The sequence below is a fragment of the Lucilia cuprina genome, chromosome 2, assembly GCF_022045245.1.
Source record: "Lucilia cuprina isolate Lc7/37 chromosome 2, ASM2204524v1, whole genome shotgun sequence".
Classification (NCBI taxonomy): domain Eukaryota; kingdom Metazoa; phylum Arthropoda; class Insecta; order Diptera; family Calliphoridae; genus Lucilia; species Lucilia cuprina.
This window is the reverse complement of record NC_060950.1, coordinates 19,844,743-19,867,010: the sequence shown is the minus strand read 5'-3', so window position 1 is coordinate 19,867,010 and position 22,268 is coordinate 19,844,743. Positions and strand designations below refer to the sequence as shown.

General features: G+C 28.4%; 1 protein-coding gene across 4 annotated transcripts; it reads left to right on the top strand.

Annotated features, from left to right (window-relative positions):
• Positions 1-662: 662 nt before the first annotated feature.
• On the top strand, positions 663-21,735 carry LOC111675194 (ATP-binding cassette subfamily G member 4). Of its 4 annotated transcripts, XM_046956556.1 has the most exons (6): positions 663-1,111; positions 1,397-1,544; positions 15,593-16,187; positions 20,696-20,813; positions 20,896-21,231; positions 21,298-21,735. In XM_046956556.1, exons 3-6 carry the CDS (start codon positions 15,962-15,964, stop codon positions 21,542-21,544), a joined length of 927 nt encoding a protein of 308 aa, XP_046812512.1. In that variant the 5' UTR covers positions 663-1,111; positions 1,397-1,544; positions 15,593-15,961; the 3' UTR covers positions 21,545-21,735. The 4 variants fall into 4 exon arrangements, with proteins under 4 accessions (XP_046812512.1, XP_046812513.1, XP_046812511.1 ...); XM_046956557.1 differs by lacking the exon at positions 1,397-1,544; XM_046956555.1 differs by lacking the exons at positions 663-1,111; positions 1,397-1,544 and adding an exon at positions 5,484-5,657.
• Positions 21,736-22,268: the final 533 nt, after the last annotated feature.

The following is a 22,268-nucleotide window of genomic DNA, read 5'->3' as shown; positions in this document are numbered from 1 at the left end:
ATCAATTAAGGTATAAAACAGCAAAAGAAGTTTTTATTTTTGTAATTTTTTCTTTTATTTTACTAATGACAAATCTGCCCCACCCCCTTGGCGAATTTACCCCATGGATGGGCGGTATCTCCGTTTTTGGTCAGTGCGGAAAAGTTAAAAAAATATGTACATGAGGATGACTTAAGAAAAATTGAAAGGAATAAAACTAAAGCCAACATATCTAAGTATCCGAACCAAGAAAAAAATTAAGAATATGTATTGTGGTTTTAATTTGAGGCCGCCTCAAAAAAAAGTGGCTTATGGTCCCCCTTCGCATGGTCCCTACCCTACCTACCTACCTACCTACCTACCCTACCTAAAGCTACTAAAAATCTTTATCTCAGTATATATGTATATAGGGAACTGAAGCTCCTTTTAAAACAATACTTTTTACCCTTATTGTGAAATTCTTGAAAAAAACTTTTCCTCTGAGCACTCTACTGCGTATTCATTTTGGGAATACCAATTACATATAATACATTTTTCTTTGATCAAAATACATATTACACTCCTAAATATATGAATACCGAACAAAGTAAAAGTACAATGTTCTTATCTTAACTTTTTTGTGACCGATAAATAAATCAGTAAATAAAAAAAATTATGTTTACACTGCCTATAAACGCGCATTCACTAATAAATGTTTACTCATTCATATGCGGAACAGAATAATAACACTTTGTTTTCTGGGACTTTAAGAATAATACGCAGCAACAGCAGACAACTAGCAGTAATTGTACATATGAAACCACAACAGAATGTTGCCGATCCGCTCGTTACGCTCCACTCGAGGCGCTCAAGTTTTCGTAGTACATACTACGTTTATTTATTTTTTCCTCATTATTCGTAAACATATGTATTATGTACACAGAGGGGCAAGCAACATCACCCATCAGTGGATGAAATTCTTGTTTTTCGTTTTCAGTTATAATTTGAATGTCGTAGTTGCAACAAGTTGAAGATCGAAACGTATAAACAGTTGCCGCGTGTTGTATTTAGTTATTTAAAAATACAAAAGAAAGAAAAGAAAAACAAAATCTCGTGTAACAAAAGGAAAATAAAGAAAACTTAAAAAATTTAGGTTAGAATGCCACTAGAAAACGTTTCTGTTTATGAATGGCGAATCTATAGAAAATTTGTTTATTCAACTTGAATAATGTTTTCACGTGCCTCTGCGTAATTAATAAATATAAAACTTGAAAGTCTTAATGAGTTCATTTACACATCAAGTATTTCTAGTTTTTTGAAATATTAAAAATACAAACAAAAAAAAATAACTGCAATCAAAATTTGAATAAACATTTTGTTCTTATCACAACTACGGATTGACAATAAATGAAAATAAATAATATTGTTTAAAAAAAAGATTTAATTTAATTAACTAGAAATAGTAATTGATAATAAAATTGACAGCAATATGTATTGATTTTTACCACAACGAATATTGAAACAAAAGCACACATGAACTTGAACAAGAAATTACTTTTTTCCCCACTTTTGACACTTAACAACTAGTAAGTACGAGTATATAGAAACAAATAAAACAACAACAAGAAAAATAAATAAATAAATAAATAAATAAATAAATAAATAAATAAATAAATAAATAAATAAATAAATAAATAAATAAATAAATAACAACAAAACAACAACAAATAATAATTAAATTAAAGCAATGACCCCTACGAGTAGTTATGCATGTTGCATGTGTTCTGGCAACGAATACCGCTCAAACATGTTTCGTTACACTCAAACTTATTATAGAGTGAGAACTGAATTGTGTGTTTGAGTGTTTTTTATTTGAGTTAAGTTAATAGTGTGTTGTATGTTTATAAGTACACTTTGTAGAAAAATAATTATTTCTATTACATATTTATAATATACTAGCTATACCCAGTGTGCTTCGGTACCCTCATCGTAATGGAATAAAATAAATATCATTGTTGTAAATGTATATATATCTGCAATATCAAAAATTCCCCTATTACAGAACTATTTAAGTTTGATTTTATGATTCTAGTCTCAATATTACAGAAAATTAGAAAAAACAGTTGAAGAACGAAAAAGTACCAGACAGTGCCTTTTTATATATTTTCATTAAATCAGGATGACGCATGTTTAATTTTCAACCAGAAACCAAAAAAATCGAATAAAGATTTTTATACAATCAGGAAGCTACATGTCCAATTTAATGTTTTTAGGTTCAATATTATAGAAAATTCGAAAAGTATTAGTAAAAGAACAAAAAAGTACCAGAGTATGCTTTTTCAATTTTCGTTCAATTGGGATACTGCGTGTTTAATTTTATGTTTATATATTCAATATTTTAGAAAGCTCTAAAAGTACCAGTACCAATGAAGTACGAAAAAGTACCAAAGGACCTATTTTATTTAATTTCATGTTCCTAAGTTTAATATAGAAATATAGAAAATTCAAAAAGTACCAGAAAATATTCCAGTTTAAATTTTCATTCACTCAAGTCCCTGATTGCTTTTATAGATTCTAATTAACTCCGGGCTCCACATGCTTAATTTCATGTTTCTAGGATCAATATTATATAAAACACAAAAAGTACCTTTTGAAGAACGAAATAGTACTAAAAAGTGCCCTTTTATAGGTTCTCACTTAATCCAGGCTCTAAACGCTTAATTTCATGTTTCTAGGTTCAATATTATAGAAAATTCAAAATGTACCTTTTAAAGAACGGAAAAGTACCAAAAAGTCCCCTTTTATAGGTCCTCACTTAAACCGGGCTCTACATGCTTAATTTCACATTTCTAGGTTCAATATTATACAAAAATCGAAAAAGTACCTTTTGAAAAACGAAAAGGTTTCAAAAAGTCCCCTTTTATATGTTTTCACTTAATCCAGGCTCTACATACTTTATTTCATGTTTCTAGGTTAAATATTATAAAAAATTCAAAAAGTACCTTTTGATGAACGAAAAGTCCCCTTTTATATATTCTCATTTACTCCGGGCTCTACATGCTTAATTTCATATTTCTAGGTTAAATTTTATAGAAAACTCAAAAAGTACCTTTTGTAGAACGAAACAGTACCAAAAAGTCTCCTTTTATAGATTCTCATTTACTCCTGGCTCTACATGCTTAATTTCATGTTTCTAGGTTCAATATTATACAAAAATCTAAAAAGTACCTTTTGAAGAACGAATAAGTACCAAAAGTCCCCTTTTATAGGTTCTCACTTAATCCATCCTCTACATACTTAATTTCATGTTTCTAGGTTCAATATTATAGAAAATTCAAAAAGTACCAGTCGAAGTACGAAAAAGTACCAAAAAGTCCCCTTTTATAGATTCTCACTTACTCCGGGCTCTACATGCTTAATTTCATGCTTCTAGGTTTAATTAAAAAAAAACTCAGGAAAATACCTGTGTAGAACGAAAATGTACCGAAAAGTCTCTTTATTATTAATTTCATGTTTCGATTTCAATATCAAAGAAAACTCAAAAACTACCAGATGGAGAATGAAATAGTACCAAAAAATGTCACTTGGTACCGGGTTTCCAAATAACACCTCATTAGCATATTTAGTGTTTCTAAATCTAAAATTTTTTATCTAAATTGGATCATTGTGTTTGAATAAAATCAAATTTCCAGTTTTTACCCCTTTTGGTAGTTTTTTTCTACCCATTAACGAAATAAAAATTCTATTCCAAAATGTTGCAACATCGTAGTGGGAGCCCGTTATTACGTATTTATATGTATAAGTTAATAAACCAAAATCAATGTTTAATGAAAAAAGTACCAAAAATAGGTACAATTATCACCCCTTAAACATCCGAATAACCAAAAAGTACTACATTTATATTTTTATTTTTTCGTCAAGTTATGAAGGAGTCAAAAATATTGTTTGAATGTTCACTGGTTTAAAAGGTACATGGGGTGCAAAAAAAGTACCAAAATACAGTTTTTACCCGTTTATTCCCTAAAGGGGCCGAAATTGAAAAAGGTACCACACACCTGACCGCTTATTTTTTAAATGAACGACGATAAGCTTTAAACTATTTTTGTATCTTTTCTAGTTTAGGAGATATGAGGTTCTAGTTCAGTACTAGTTCAGTTTTAGTTCAGTTCTAGTTCAGTTCTAGTTCAGTTCTAGTTCAGTTCTAGTTCAGTTCTAGTTCAGTTTTAGTTCAGTTTTAGTTCAGTTCTAGTTCAGTTCTAGTTCAGTTCTAGTTCAGTTCTAGTTCAGTTCTAGTTCAGTTCTAGTTCAGTTCTAGTTCAGTTCTAGTTCAGTTCTAGTTCAGTTCTAATTCAGTTCTAGTTCAGTTCTAGTTCAGTTCTAGTTCAGTTCTAAAGCACATGATCAGTCAAAAATTTCGATGTATAAAAATGTATTAAATCGTTTTCTAAGTAAAATTAGACAAATTATTGTCAGATCTTGATAGGTCAGTAAACGTTCAATATTAATAATAAATTGCAAGATGTTTCAAAATCAACCCAGAACAAGAAAAAAGTTGCTCACGCGTGGAACAGTTTGAAATAATTAATTTCTTGTTTCATTGAAAATCCCCAAATAATCTGAGTAAGACTGAACTACAACACCCATGTGTCTTATATATTTTTAGACATACGAATAATTTATTCCTACTGGCCTTATTCTTTAAACAATGTCCACTTACAATCGATTAATATATTCCTGAATATTTTTATCATTTATGAATATAACTACGGAATGAATCACTTGTATAAATTACTACAGCTACTCTTATCAGTTATAATAAAGGGTTTACATATGAATAGGAAGGTCGGCAATTAAGCAGCCTAAGTTAAACTTTGAACTTTTAAGATTTTTGTCCATATTTTAGAAAAGTTTTAAAAGTTATTCATAATTTCATGTTTATTCCGTACACAAGTTTTTAAAACTTTATCTTTCACCTAATTAAAGCCCTACACAATTTCTATTATTTCCCAAAACACGCGAAAAACATTTTGATTCTGATAATAATTCAATTCTAACACTCATATCGTATGTAGACACTCAAATTGAGGCTCAATTTGAAGCTTAGATTGCACAGAACACTAGTTTATAATAAAATAATAACAACAACAAAACAACACAATATTCGCCAAACAACATCATCATTATTCATTTTCACAATACAATAAACTCTAGTAGTCAATTTCATTCCATTACTCGATAACGAACATACGGGTACAAAAAGCGCGCTTTACTTAATCGAGTTAAATTAATTTTGAAAAAATACAAAAAAAAAAAATCACACAAAGAATAAAATAAAATTACCCCATATTACGTTCTGCAAAAAAAATTCACCATTTAAATTAAATAAAACAATTACTTAAAACTAAATCAAATTTATTGTTAAACAAAAAAATGCACAAAATTGCTATTTATGGTCCAAGAAAAATCTGCGTAAAAACATAATGCTTAATAAAAAGTTGTGAATATAAATATTTTTTTAAAATAAGGATAATTTAATCAAAATAATAAAACTTGTTTATAAATGCTTGATATTGGAAATAGTCGTTAATTGAAGTACAAATAAATAGTTTTTAACAAATATTTATCTTATTGTAATCTATTACAAGTATTAAAGGAGCTATTACTTACTTAGACCAGTTCAACATTATTACCTGTAGATGGTAAGAATAATTTCGATATTCATATCAAATATGTAATATAATTCAGAAATTAATTTTATGTGCAGGGCGAAAGGAATAAGCCCTAAACAAAACTAATACTAGTAAATTAAATCTCAAAATGTGTGGATACATAATAAATTAGCGATGATCACTAATTTAGTGTTTGAACCAGTGCTTAATTCTGGTTCAGTTCTAGTTTAGTTCTAGTTCAGTTCTAGTTCAGTTCTAGTTCAGTTTTAGTTCAGTTCTAGTTCAGTTCTAGTTCAGTTCTAGTTCAGTTCTAGTTCAGTTCTAGTACAGTTCTAGTTCAGTTCAGTTCTAGTTCAGTTCTAGTTCAGTTCTAGTTCAGTTCTAGTTCAGTTCTAGTTCAGTTCTAGTTCAGTTCTAGTTCAGTTCTAGTTCAGTTCTAGTTCAGTTCTAGTTCAGTTCTAGTTCAGTTCTAGTTCAGTTCTAGTTCAGTTCTAGTTCAGTTCTAGTTCAGTTAAATTTCAGTTCTATTTCATTTCTAGTTCAGTTCTAGTTCAGTTCTAGTTCAGTTCTAGTTTAGTTCTAGTTCAGTTCTATTTCAGTTGTAGTTCAGTTCTAGTTCAGTTCTAGTTCAGTTCTAGTTCAGTTCTAGTTCAGTTCTAGTTCAGTTTTAGTTCAGTTCTAGTTCAGTTCTAGTTCAGTTCTAGTTCAGTTCTAGTTCAGTTCTAGTTCAGTTCTAGTTCAGTTCTAGTTCAGTTCTAGTTCAGTTCTAGTTCAGTTCTAGTTCTAGTTCAGTTCTAGTTCAGTTCTAGTTCAATTCTAGTTCTAATTCACTTAAAAACATATGCTTAAAAATAAAATTGTATATCTCACAAAAATGTAAGAAAAAAAGTATCTCCTCTTCGGAAGTCATTGAACATTACTTCCACAGGAGGTAAAAAAATCACTAATTGCTACTTTAGGTATAAATGTTATTCTTCGGAAGTACTTCTCTTTTTATTAGCTAGGTACTATCGATATGAAATGTTGAGAGTAGACGAAAGAAAAAAGCTTCTTTGCCACTTGAATCCCAAAAACTATTAGGTTAATTGCTAAATTGACGATTTCTCCTATTTTTCAGGAATCAGTATGAAATGTTTAGCATTATCAAAATAAACATAACCTTATTTACCAACAATGAATTTTATATAAATAGTCAGTGATACAACTACAAGGTTAATGACTTTTTTCCAGTGTAAATGACTTTTTTACACAGTTTTTATGCTGTAATTAATAGTAACATCATTTAGCTCTACATAAACTGTTATAATTTTCTTGCAGTACTGAGTAAAAAAGTATTTAGTGAATTTAACGGTAGCTAAAAAATTAAAAAATAAACAAATAAAAGTAGTTATAAAGCTGTAGCTCATTAAGGAATATAATGTATTTAAAGTAAACCGATCTAAGTACCCTAAGATTCACACGATAATATCCCAGCAAAAACTTTCATGGTAATGCAGAGGTTTAAGATTAATTAAAACATCATTTGAAGTCATTATTTTAAACGGTGTTATCATTGCAAGAACTTACAACAAGTCATTGTAAATTGTATGAAAAACATATGCAGCTTTTATAGATATTAATTAGAATCTTTTTTATTATATGATAAACATATAAATTATCCATTTAAAACACAAATAAGATAATTACCTTTAATTAAATTCATTTCTAACACATCACTTTAATTATTCACTTTATTGTTAGCCTACTGAAAAGTAAGTTGTTTAAAAGTAAATTTATTTATTTAAGTAAACAAACTAATTTTAAACAGTTTTAAAATTTCTTTACAAGATTATTGACACTAAAACTTTATAACTGTGTGCAATTATGCAAAGGTCTCTAGGGTCCAACCATTAAATGAGGAAGCACTGGAATTTTTTTTATAACTTAATTACTAAAATTTGTAAATGAAATATTTAAAAACAACATTTATTAAATTATATTTTTTGCACATTTATAGAAAGTTATACAATTATAATTTTTTCTCGCATATGTTGATTTCAAGTGAAATAATATTTTATTATTAAATTGTTTTTGTTTCACATTAAAAATTAATCAAATTAAAAGCTTTTCTAACATCTAAGTCTTACAAAGTCTTATTCATATACATATATACCCAGCAAAAAGTAATGAGTTAAAAAGCCGCTTCCCACTACTTATTCATTAGCATTTTAAGTACTTACCATGCTTGATTCCAAGCAACTACTTAAATAAGTACTTATAAATATTGTATTTCTCACGTACAGGAGATATTGATTACACAAAGTAATTCGTTATATGATCAATTACCATTACAGTAATGTTAAGCAGCAATCACAATTACTTTTAATTGTTAATTGGAAAATCGTCAATTTTAATTAAAAGTAATTGTAATTGGCAAAGCTTCAATTACAATTAAAAGTAATTGTAATTGCCAAAGCTTCACGTATTTGATAAAAATAAAAGTATGTCATTATAAAGTAATTGTAAAGTAAGTAGTTGTTTAAGTACAAGTCATTACTCATTTTTTTCTACGTAGTTTTAATATTTAAAAATTGTTTTATAAACCATTTTAACAACAATATTAAGAAACATTTATCAAAGAGATTTATAGAAAAGTTATTTTATTAATTTTTTTTACAAACCTTTAATAAAATTTTATGAATAATACCCTAAGTAATTTAATAGCAAATAAAATGTAATAAAACGTCAACAATTCTATTTTCTAGTCGATTATAATTATTCTACTTTTTCCATTAATGGACAACAGCAAAAGGTCCAAAGTTTACACACATTAAGACTCCCTACAAATATTTAAAATTGTTGTTGTTTTCCCTTTTCAAAGCCCAATGTATAAATTTGAATTAATGAATGTTTTTATTTAATACAATTTTTGAACAGATAACTTGCAAAATAATAGAAAGAAATTATTAAAACTAAACTGATAAGAAAAGTCTTTATTACGAATTTTAAACTTGACTTGACCTAATACAATATTTGTGTACACGTCTGCCATAATAAAGCTTGGAAAAGCTTTATTATATATTCTAGGAGAATTTTATTTAGTCTGTTCTTTAGTATGTCAATTAATTAGTCTAATGATTGCTGGTCCATAGTTTATACAGGTCGTCGAATTTTTAAACCATAGTCAGATGAAACTAAACTTTCAGGTGGCATATATCATTTCATAAATAACTTGCTATACACAGTGTGCTTTGCTACCCTAAAAGCAATATAAATGAAAAACCCACTACGTTCCCACGACAATCGGTTCTTTGCACCGGAACGACTCGGAGCTCAACGAACAACAAAAACCCACTTAATGATTCTAACTACTATAGTATTCCACATGTAAAATTTGTTACATTTGGGAGATATCAAACACATTACTGCAAGTTCGTCAATTTTTCGGATGTTATTTAAGATTTTAATGTAATCTAATCTGCCAAGCAATTACCCTCCCCCTTAAAAGTTCACCTATTATTTTCTAAATGTAACATCAGTGCCAAAGTTTTTTATGTTAAAATTTTAAAATTCGAGCTCTAATAGTTTCAGATATACAAATTTTTCTATTTAATTCATATGAGGGCTCCAAACCCGCCTCCTCCCACCAGATGAAAGTTCTACACATTTTTCTCCAAAATATTTCGATAAATAATAAGGTTTTTTGTGCAACATTTGAAAAATTTAGTTCTTCTAGTTTCTTAGATATTTTGTATTTAATTCATATATGGGAGGTACCATTCCCCTCTTTGGTGTTCCACCAAATTATTTGCCATAATGTTTACATGAATGTGCTTCTAAGATTCAAACTGTAATAGTTTCAGAGATAAATGATTTTTTGTATTTAATTTATATTTAAAAGTGCCACGCCCCCTGCTGCTAGTCTGCCTTCTTTTTGTTCTGACTCCTCACCTATAACCTCTTCCAGATATGCAGGAATACAAGAAAATCGGTTCAGCAGCAAGCAGCTGGTGCTTGGCACTTTCAAATACAAATGAATTTTTGTGTTTAATTTATATTTGAAAGTGTCAAGCCCACTGCTGCTAGTCCGCCTACTTTTTGTCCTGAATCCTCGCCTATAACATCTTCCAGATATACAGGAATACAGGAAAATCGGTTCAGTCTTTTAGTTTGAAACATACGAACAGATCAGATTCAGATTCAGCCCAATTCAAGTTCAATCCTTCAGAAAATCATAACTTTGGTTTTGATTTCTTTAAAAATTTTGCCGGCCGTGTTATCTATTCGATTGATTAAGAATATGTAAGATATTCTTAATAGTACCAAATAGTACTTTTTAAGTTTTCTTAAATATTGAACCTTTAAACAAAATATTTAGCCTAACTGAATTATCTAAAATATGAAGCCACAACACATGACTATTTCACAAATTTTGCCGGTCGTGTTATCAATATGGTTAAAACTACAAGGATTCGATTGATTAAGAATGTATAAGAGGGAACTTTTTGGTACTTTTACATTCATCAAATAGTACTTTTTGAATTTTTTTAATATTTAACTTTTAGACTTAATATTTAGCCTGACTGAATGAGATTCTATAAGAGGCGAAGTCTTTTAGGTACTTTTTCGTTCATCGAATGGTACTTTTTGAATTTTCTTTATTATGAAGCATGGTACTTATTGAAATTTCTGAAATATTTTTAAAAAGATTTCGTGAGAATCTATAAGAGGAGAAGAATTTTAATACTTTTTCGTTCATTAAATGGTACTTTTTGTATTTTCTTTAATATGAAGCCAAAACACATGTAACTAAACATGCGTAGAGAAATTTTTTTATAGTTTTTTTTTTATACCTAAAATAGCACTTTTTGAAATTTAAAAAATATTGATTTTTAAATAACTGAATAAAATTTTTTAGTACTTTTTCTCATTTTTCAAATGGTACTTTTTTTAATTTCCTATAATGTGAAACCGAAACTCATAAAAAACGGTCCTAATTAAATGAGAATTTTTATAGGAAGATTTTTGGTACATTTTCTTCTAATGTGATTCTGTGAGATAGATCTTTTTGGTACTATTTCGTAATAAAAATGGTACTTTTTGAATTTATTCTATTATTGAACCAAGAAATATGAAATTTAACATATAGGGATCCGGATGAATGAGAATCTACAAAATGGAACTTTTTGGTACTTTTATAGAACTGAACATTGAATGAACATTTTCAAGCGGTTTATTGTGGAGGGACCTTTAAGTTTTTCATAAGACCATTTGCTAAGACTATAAAAGTAATTTTACTATTCGAGTATTAAGTGAAGTGTTTTTAAGATTCGGCATAACTGAATATTGTACTTTCATTTGTTTAAAAAATTAAATAGTTTCTGTGGAAAAATACTATTCAAAAGTTCACACTTTTTTCTCTTAATAATTAAAAATAAATACAAAAACAATTAATCATATTTGCAGTCCTACTATTAAGGAAGGCTTTACATATAATTAAAAAAACTTAAAAAGTAATTTTTGTAATAAACAGCATCATTAAATAAATATTTAGTTGATTTTAAATTGAGATTTTATTACAATTGAAAGAAAATTAATAGGGAAGAGTAGTCGTTTGAATCGAGTTATCTATGTAGAGAAATAGGGAAGATTTTTCGAAGTTCAATAGGGTTAAGTTTGCATCGCAACTTACTTTAAATCAAAATCCACAAATGTAAAATAATTTAAAATTAATTTCTTAATTTAACACTTTTTTTAAATTCAATAAATCTCAATTCGTTCTGATCATGAAGTTCCCATTAATAAAATAACTTATTTAAGCTTTTAACGACAAACAAATAATAAATTATATATGAATGATGTATTTATATAAATATTGGCATTTATTTAGAAAAAAAAATAACAAATTATATATAATAATACTCCATTACATGTCAAAATCTGATAATTGTTTATTGTTGTTTGCATTAAAAAATTTAAATATTACACTGTTCGCCATATAAAAAACAATTAATTATGTAAATATAATATAATGAGTGTTAACTGTCATTGGCTGACATTTTGATTGAATAATAATAACACAATAATTCAGGCAACAGGTGAATACAAATTAAAGGTCCATTGATCTATATATTGTAATTATAGATTATTCTATTAAATCTTACTTTATGGTATCAAAGAAATTTGAAGTGTTATCCTCGGACAAAAAACAACGTTTAATTATTTCAATTAAAATAAATAGGTATATTCTCCAAAATCCAAGCTTAACATTACGAAAAAAATAACATATATTTTCATAATATTAACGAAATTGTCGTGAATAAAATGAAAAAACGAAAGCTTTCGTAATATCTTTTATTCTTATCTATATATATATATAAAAGAGTAGCGTTACTGACTGACTGATTCAATATCGCACAGCCCAAACGGCTCAACCTAGAATCATGAAATTTCTACAGTAGATGTGTTTTTGGTTATGTAGAGCCACTAAGAAGGGATTTTTGGAAATTTGAACATTTACGGGTAAAAAGGGGAAAAAACGGGTAAAACAGGTTTTCTTAATTATCTTAAACAATATTAGTGATACAAGAAAAATTTTAAATGCACCTGCATCTACTCTTAAAATTAGCAGATGGGTGTCTGCTACTTTTTTTGAAATTCGTACTTTTAAGGGGTAAAAATGTGCAACAAAGGGGATTTTGGTTACATCTCTCAAAATTATGAGACACCTGTTTCGTACTTTTTTAAAATTCAGTCCTTTTTGGGTGTAAAAGGGAGCAAACTATATCTATGGTACTTTTTTAGCACATTAAGAAAACTTTTCGGTTTATTAAATTATTCCTATTAAATTGCGGACTAACTCTGTAATATTTATTGTAATAAAATTTTTGCTATTACACTGAGGAAAAAGTACCAAGGGAAAAAACGGGAAATTTAATTTTATTTAAACTCATTGAACCAATTTTTTTAAAAATTTCAAAAAGTAGTTTATTTACTCACACAAAATGAGCTATTGGTATAGTATTCGAGTACTAAGGCCTTTATAGGACCAAATTCGAGTAAATTGTTTGGTACCTTTTTGAAAACACAATTTTTCTGGAACAAATGAATTCAGATTTGAATCGTTTGAGTTTTATCTGTAATATATAGATTTACGGAACATTTTGTAAACTTAATTCTCGAAAAAGTATATTTCTAAACGAAAAGGCGAAAAATTGTACTTTTTTTATTAGTACTTTCTACATAGGTAAACTTTATTCCACTTTTGGTACTTTTTCGTCCTTCAAACGACACTCTCTGTATGTTCTTTAATATGAACTCAAAACACATGATTATTAAACATATACGGTCCTCATTGAATAAGATTCTTTAAGAGGTAATTTTTTAATCTCATAAATTGTACTTTTTTTATTTTCTAAAATATTCAACCTAGGAACATTAATTTTAACACACATGGTCTTGACTGAATAATATTCTGTAAGTGGGAACTATTTGGTACTTTTCTAGTTCTCAAATGGTACCTTTTAGATTCTTTATTATGGTTAACCGGAGCACACGGTCCTTATTAAATGAGAATTTATTGAGAGAGAATTTTGTACTTTTTCGTTTTTCCGATGGTACTTTTTGATATTTTTACGATATTGAACATATATATTGAAAATAAAATTTAAAATGTTGGGAGCTTAGTGAATGAGAATGAAAGGGACTTTTGGTACTTTTTTCATTCATCAAATTATATTTTGTGAATTGTATATAATATTGAACACAGAAACATAACATTTATTATTAGTTTTTTTAAATAAAATATTTTTTCACTTAACTGAGTGAAAGTTCTTTCAAAACAAAAAAAAAAATGGTCATTGGAAACAGTGTTAATTTCTAATTAAAATCTAATTTCTTAATTTCTTTAGTTATCTAGTTTTAAATAAAAACAAAATTATTTTAAAATAAAATGTCTCTTTCTACGTAAAGAGAAAGAAATAAATAAACCAGTTTCTTTATTGTTTTGTTTAAATATTTATAAACAAAAACAAACTTAATTTTATAATAATCAATTTTTAATTGTTTATAAATAATTGTAATTACTTATTAATAAATTCCTATTTATGGATTTTTTTATTAATTTGCAAACAACAAACTATAAAATAGACATTAATTATTTTCTATACACTTTTAATGAATCATTTTCGTTTAATGTGATTTGACAATAGAAAAATACAATTTATAAAATAAACTTTGACCCTGCAGATACATTAATAAAAGGAACACGTTTTCGTTGAAATCAAAAGAGATTTCTATTGTTCATTAATATTGTAATAGTTGAAAATTTTTTAACTAAACATTTATTCTCATATTCATAAATGCTTAATAATGTTATTGATGGTTTATTGTAGGAATTCTGTATGAAAAATATGCATAATAAACCTATAATAAGCGATATCTTTTTGAATACGGGGGTTAATCAATATTTCACCTTTTTTGATTCCTATTTTCGTTGATTTTTTTAAAAGGACCTAATTTTAATACATATAAAATCGCGACCTTTATTGGAATTGGTTTTAAATATTTGAATTGATAATTAAGTTATTTGTACAAAATGTAGTAACTGAAGATGTTACAATTTCTTAGATTAACGAATTTTGGTATATAGTTCAAATAGAATATGCTATATTGATACGTTCATGTCCTCAATATGGTGAATCAAACTGTTATTGTATACCTACACCACCTTAGTGGGGAGGGTATATTGGGTTTGTTCTGATGTTTGTAACGCACAATAATAACAACCACCTTAAAGTATAACAATCGGCTTAGATTAATTTTCTGAGTCGATTTAGCTAGGTTTGTCCATCCGTCCATGTAAACTTTGTAATCAAACTACAGGTCGCAATTTTGAAGATAATTCATTGACATTTGGTATATGATCTTCTTTTGTCCCAGAGAGGAATCCTATTGAAAATTGTTAACAGGTGTAGGGTATTATATGTAGGTATAAAATGTTGAAAAAATACATAAATTTAACATCCAAATTATTATTCCAAAATATTGAGATAAGGTACAAAGATGATTTCATCATTGCAAATATTTTAGCCAGAAAACACTCAACAATTATTTAGAAGCCGTTTAGAGATTCTTCTTCCAAATTCACATCAAAGACTCAATTTCAGATCTACTGTGTGTTTCTTTACCAGTGTCTTTAGTGGGAATCAAACCCAATTACTGGAACCTGCTTTCTTGGACATGGATGACTATAATCACATATAATCACAGAATTAGAAAATAACAGAAATTACTGAAACCTCTCTTTTTGGACATGACTGACCAAAATTATCCTGCAAAAACTAGGTAATGACTTTCAATTGTAATTACATACCTAACAACATACTTTTCAATAATTACTACATATCGTCTGCATTACAAAGAAGTAGTCTAATATGGTCTTACTTATAAAGTGTTATATAAATACTTTCTATTTCATTAGTTCTCTTATCTGTGAAGCTATAGAGCTGTATGAATTTCTCACGATTTATAACGACTACGATTTATAACGACTTACTTGTAAGCGTTTGTGGTAAGTACTTGCCTACAATGACATCACAGCGTTAGAATAATGGCTTTAAATGCTATTGTGTTGGTAAATTTTAGCATTTTAATGCCTTACACGGTAATGAAAGTTTTTGTTGGGTAGTTATAAGTTTTTTTTAGAATTTATCATTATTTCCAAGAAACTTTTTTTAATTATAATTACCATAAATTAAAAAAGTTTATTTAAAAAATTTACACTAAATATATAAATATAGTAAGAAAATCTTTACTTAAAAATAGGGAGGAACTTTCAATAAAAATAATTAGCAATTTTACGCTTAAAACATCAATACATTTCATATTTAAAATATTATAATAACAATAAATGTTATCTTAATATTAACACAAATCTATTAAATTAAATACTTATAATACATTATTTTTTTCCCGATTCATTGCAGATAAAAAAACTATTATTTATCCATATATTAATAAATAGTATGTTTAATAAAACGTCAAACATGACGTTAATATAATATATCCCTTCGAAAGCATTTAAATCAACTATAATGACTTGAAAAGCCGAAGCATAACAAATTTAAAATGAACAATTAGAATAGAACGTTTTCGATAGATAGATAAATAAATAACAATAGCTTGTTATAATTAAAATAATAACAATTTATAAATTAAACAAAAAGAAAACAACATAAAGTAATAGACAAAACAAAGCAGTAACAGTCACGCTTTTTACTTGGTCTACATTCACCAGCAACAAACTACTTTCTGGCTGTTGTTCAACATTGATCTGATTGCAGTCGTTAATAACCATGGATTCCACGGACACTGGTTGCAGTTATTCTTTCGATAGTTATAAATCTCGCAGCGGTACTTCGTTGAATTATAGCAGTGATATAAATGCCATTAGCGTTGATTTGCCAGAACAATCAGATGATTTGATTTCTTCATATAATGGCTTTAAGTATTTACCACATTGGCCACCAGTTAATATAGAATTTCACAATTTAACTTATAAAGTACACGATGTAAGCAAAGGTAAGTTTGAATATTTTTTTAAGATAAATATAGAATAAAAATAGAAAAGTAAAAAAATGCACAGGCCAACGAAATAAATATTTGTAAAATTCAAATGATCTGAAATCTGTTATTCTCTATCACCCAAAATTTTCTCGCATATTGGATATTTAGTTCAATTTTATATAATTATAAACAAGTAATAGTTATAGTCGAGCGATGCGGACCATACAATACCCTACACCTTTATACGAATAAAATGTTATTTAGTTTTCATAATAAAGTATTTAAGTTGAATTGCACTTTGCCTTAGATATACATAAGCCATTTATTGTTTAATAAAACTGTGGATATTTATGTAAAATTTTGATAGGGCTTTTTAGAGGAGCTAGGGTCAAATGAGGCCCTATAATTATAAAGTTCATCAGGGTCATCAAGGCTAGTATAGAAATTGGTTTTGCAGCTTTTTGTCAAGATACGAGTATATTAAACGTAATTATGAACTTAAAAGCCCTATTTGGCGAGTTCAGCTGTATGGGGCCTATGTGAAATAATGGACCGATGTTAACTATTTTCAATAGGCTTCGTCGACGGTACCATTAAAGATCATCTACTAAATTTCATTGAATTATCTCCAAAATTGCGACCTGTAGTTTGATTACAATGTTTACAAGTCCTATTTGGGGGTACAGTTGTATGGGGGCCAGGTGAAATAGTGGACCGATCTTAACCTTTTTCAATAGGGTCGTCCTTGGAGCAATAGAATATCATGTATCAAATTTCATTGAATTATATTCAAAATAGCAACCTGTAGTTTGATTACAAGGACAGACGGACGGACATAGCTAAATCGACTCAGAAAATGATTCTGAGCCGATTGGTATACTTTAAAGTGGGTACAGGACCAATATTATTGTGCGTTACAAACATCAGTACAAACCCAATATACCCTCCCCACTAAAGTGGTGTAGGGTATAAAAATTATGTTTAAGGGGGGCGGGGGGTGTAATTTCCGAAGAAATATACCCAGGCCACTATCGGGCGTTTTATATTATTTTTTAATATTTACAAACTCAGTTTCCCGGACGCAATTCCTAAGAACATTTTAATCAATGTTAATGAAGAAAGTTATTTCCGAAATAACATCACATCCATGATACTTGGATCTGACATTAAGGAATGACTGACCGCAGCAAAGAAATTGTTTCAGAGTTATACTGTCCTCTCCACATACTCTACACAAAGAAAAAATACCTTTAGAAAATTAACGAAACTGATACAATGCGTTGTCAAAAGTGAACACTTTTGTTAACATTTAAACAACGGATGTGTATAAAATCTAAATAACACTCAAAGTTGTAAATTTGACGATGTTGTCGTTCATTGTCTTTGCAACAACGCATTTTACTCATTTCGTTTACGAATTATGTCGTTGTGACTTCGACAACAAATTGTTATCATTTCGATAGCGCAAAGTTATGTTTGACAACATAGTGTTGTTAAGTTGATAAAGTCGTGTATTTTGAATATTTTTTTTTGTTGATTTGAGAACTATCCATGCATACTTGACAACGGATGTTATTGACAAATTATAAACACTTTGAAGTAAATTTAGTACCAGACGAGTATAATTTTAAAACGTTTTTTTTTCTCTCAGTACATTCATCTGAATCGGCACGTTCTATTTTGTATAGATGTACTCGTAGTCCTCTGTATCCTCTCAGAATATGTAACATCATAACAACCTCAGACTTGCTCATTTTGGGGGATTTCACTTCTTGCTCTTATCAGGTTCAGGATCTTTGTGGTTCCCACCGTAGTAGTTTTATATTACACCTTTTGTCCAAAGATGTCCACCAGATTATTGAAGCGTAAATATAATTTGATATAGTAGGACTAAGACCCCATTTCATAAATTGAAAAATTGCTGAGTGATAAGACTTTCTTCGGGATCAGCACATAATTAATGAAAACTAATTACAGTATTTTCATCGTTGACATGTGTTATTTAAGTTTAGACCTCTAATTTCAATTGGGTCTTTCAGAATATAGTTTTATTAATTTCTTGGTCCTATAGTAGCTTTAACTTAGAATTTTATAAGGGATCGGATAATATACAATCCTGTCACAGAATTCCATTCCGATGGGAAGTGGAATTAACTTTTCTAATTATACCCTACACCACTATAGTGGGGAGGGTATTATACGTTTGTGCTGATGTTTGTAACATTCAAAAATATTGGTCCAATACTGATCGATTCAGAATCATTTTTTGAGTCGATTAAAACATGTCCGTCCGTCCGTCTGTCCGGCTGGCTGGCTGTGCCCAAGGTACAGGCCGCAATTTTCAAGATAATTTGATGAAATTTGGACCAAGCATGTTTTTGGCACAGGGACGAAGCCTATTGAAAATGGTTGAAATCGGTCCATTATTTCACATAGCCCCCATACAACCGTACCTCCCGATTTGAACTTTTTATGCCATAATTACGTCCAATATTCTATTATCTCTCCAAAAATTGGCACAAATAAGTTTTATATAAGTATATGACACTGCAGAATTGACAATAGTTTAAAGTTATAATTTTTATAATTTTTTATCGGTTTATTAACAAGTTATAATTCTGGAATTCTGTGACAGACCTGATAACATATATTAAGAAAAGTTACGATATTAGAATATATCCATTAGTTAAAGTTTCACAAATATAGATTTGTAAAATCATTGAAGTAATTCTTTAAACAGTTGTCATATTATTAGACGTAAGGTATCATATAGTCGTACTCTATCGATTATATTTTCCTTTTTATTTAGTTTAAATATTAATTAGCCGTTTATTAGATAAAACTGTTTCTATGTGAATTACAAACATCATCAAAAACCTCATTATATTCACGTTTTAGTGTAGGTTAATATAATTTATATTATACGTTTGCAATACGTATGTAGTTCGTTACACTTGAGTAAATAATTAAGTGCACTTTGTACTATATACTATATACCCTAACTTTATAATTTTTGACACACAAAATGTAGTAAATTTAGCATGAAATGTGTGTGCGATGATAAACATTTATTTTAACAAAATAACACATGTTGCCAACAAAAGCATTGTTTAACAAAAATATTATTATTGTATTATTTAATTGGTTGATATAGAAGAGGATGAAGTGGAAAAACTGAAGGTAATCGTAGTAAGTACTTATTTGACTCCTTATTTGTAAGCGAGTGTGATAGGTACTTGCCTGTAATGTCATCACCGTATTAGAACAAATCAAATTTATAAATATGTAAGTTTGATTCATTCTAAAATGACCGTATACCCACCTTTAAAATAAATGAGGGCGTTATTCATTTTGTCATTCCGTTTAAAACACATCGTACTACTGGTCATAAACCCAAAAAAGTATATATATTCAGGGTTCTTATTTAATTTTAAGACGAACTAGCCATGTTGGACCCTCTGTTGAAATCACGTTAGGGACCACACGACAGCAGTTAGACTGCTGAAATTTTGCATAAATATTATCCATTATTAGGGTTTGTTTGGAGAAGGAGCACTTTCCATGCTTTAGCCCCTATACAAGTGGCATCTCGAAATACAGTTTGAAAGGAAAAAAATTTGCTATTTATACAGCAATCATGATCAAATATTGCTTAATTTAATAAAAAGAAGCGAAAATTTTTATATCAAATTTTATGGAAATCACTCCATTATTAACCGAATGGGTTATAAGGTTATACCATCGCTATTAGTGAGATTCGGATCATAATGATCTTATCCTTTTATATGCAAGGAATACACGATGCTACCTTTTAAACAACTTTGTTTAAAAACAAGTTGCGTATATTGCACACAAATGATACAATTTTGAAAACAATCTTTTAATACAACTTTATTTTGTAAAAATAATTTTTAAATTTTTTCCTATTTTTTATAAAAATAAAAAATAAATTTAATAATTTTAAAATGTAAAAACATGCATTTCACATTTAATTTTGATTTATTTAAATTTTTTTATTGTTATTTTTACGCACAAACGATATTACTTGCTGTGCAGTAAAAACAAACTGAAGATTTAAATATAATAATGTTATACGACAAACATTTTTACGTTGCGACCCGTTTGTAGAACTTGTACTTAAAACGATCAAACTATTATGATCTTTCGTACAACCAACTTACAACTTCTTAAAGCAACACTACACACTTTGCAATTTCATAAACAACCTTTCCACGTTGTATCAAAAATTGCTTCGTGTATGCCTAGCTTTAGAAGATCCACAGCCCAATATTGCTTAAAATCCGTGTAAAATTATGGAATTATAAAAAAAATAATTTTTAGAGAATAATATTATTATATATCAACTTCAAGTACTGTAGAGTCCAGTCCATAATTGATTCAAGTCCCCATGAACCTGTCAGTCTTAAGCACATTTATTGAACTACATTTCAAAAATATTTTAAATTCCAATCTTAAAATTATTGTTAAAACAAATCTAAGTCAATCTTTCCTTTACCTTACAGGTATGAAAACAATTTTAAAAAATATTCATGGAGAATTTAAATCACACGAACTTACTGCCATTATGGGGCCTTCGGGTGCCGGGAAAACTACATTACTTAATCTTCTAGCAGGCTTTGGGTAAGTTTTACTCCTTTTTTGTTAATTATAATAAAACACAATTCAATCATATCACTAATAAATGAAATTTGAACTTTTCCAGAGGCTACAACTATAGCGGTGAAATAAATGTCAATCATACGCCACGTAATTTAAGATTATTTCGTAAAATGTCACGCTATATCATGCAAAATGATGTTATAGATCCTCATTTTACTGTCATGGAAGCTATGATATTTGCCGCTAACTTAAAGCTAGGAAATGATTTGACCAAACAACAAAAACTAGAAGTAATCGAAGAGATACTTAATATGTTAAGATTACAAAATGCTGCCCATACCAAGGCCATACGTTTGTCGGGCGGTGAACGTAAACGTTTGTGTATAGCTTTGGAATTGGTTAATAATCCACCGGTGGTATTTTTAGATGAACCAACTACGTAAGTTGTTGAAATAGTAATTATACAAAACTTGAGATTAATTGTTTTTTGTTGTTTTCTCATTAGAGGCCTAGATGATCTCTCTAGTACTCAGTGTATACAATTACTAAGACGTCTAGCACATGCAGGACGTACAATTATCTGTTCGATACATACCCCACCAGCTAAACTATTCGAAATGTTTGATAAAGTTTATATATTAACCGAAGGTGAATGTGTCTATCAGGGCAGTGTTGGTAATATAGTACCTTATTTGAAAGAAATTGGTCCCACCTGTCCGCTTACATATAATCCAGCAGATTTTAGTAAGTAGTTGTTAATTATTTAATTGCTATATGAAATTATTTCAATTAAGACAAAACGTTTATTTAGTGTCAACAACATTTGCAATATCATTTATTTTCTTTCCTATATATACATATGTACGTTGCTCTATATTGATCTATTGACATTTATCTCAATTATTTATAATGTATTTCTATAAATTAATTGCACGTTTTCCATAATAATCAATTCAATTATTTACACGATATAATAATTAGCAGTACATTCACATTTAATTTCTGCTTTGAATTTTCTCTAAAAAACGTATGTTTTTTTTAAATTAATTTGATATGATTACATTATAATTAGTACTATAGTTTTCTTTAATTACTGTAGGAAAAAAGTGTTTTTAAAAAATCAAAAAGTGGAAGACATATGGTCATATTTTGTATACAAAACTTAAATTCTTAAGTAATAAAATTTTAAAAAGACGTTTCCTACATACTTCATTAAAGCACTGTTGAGTTAAGCTTTAGAAAATTTTAACTTATTTCTAAAAATTCGAAATCTTGTAAGATTAAAATAAAAAATGACTAAAATTAAAAATCTGCTTCAAAAATATCTGGAGAATTCTTAAACAATTATTGAAAATGTGAACTTGTTTCGTCTATAGTCTAGTCTATAGTCTAGTCTATAGTCTATAGTCTAGTCTATAGTCTAGTCTATAGTCTAGTCTAGTCTATAGTCTAGTCTATAGTCTAGTCTATAGTCTA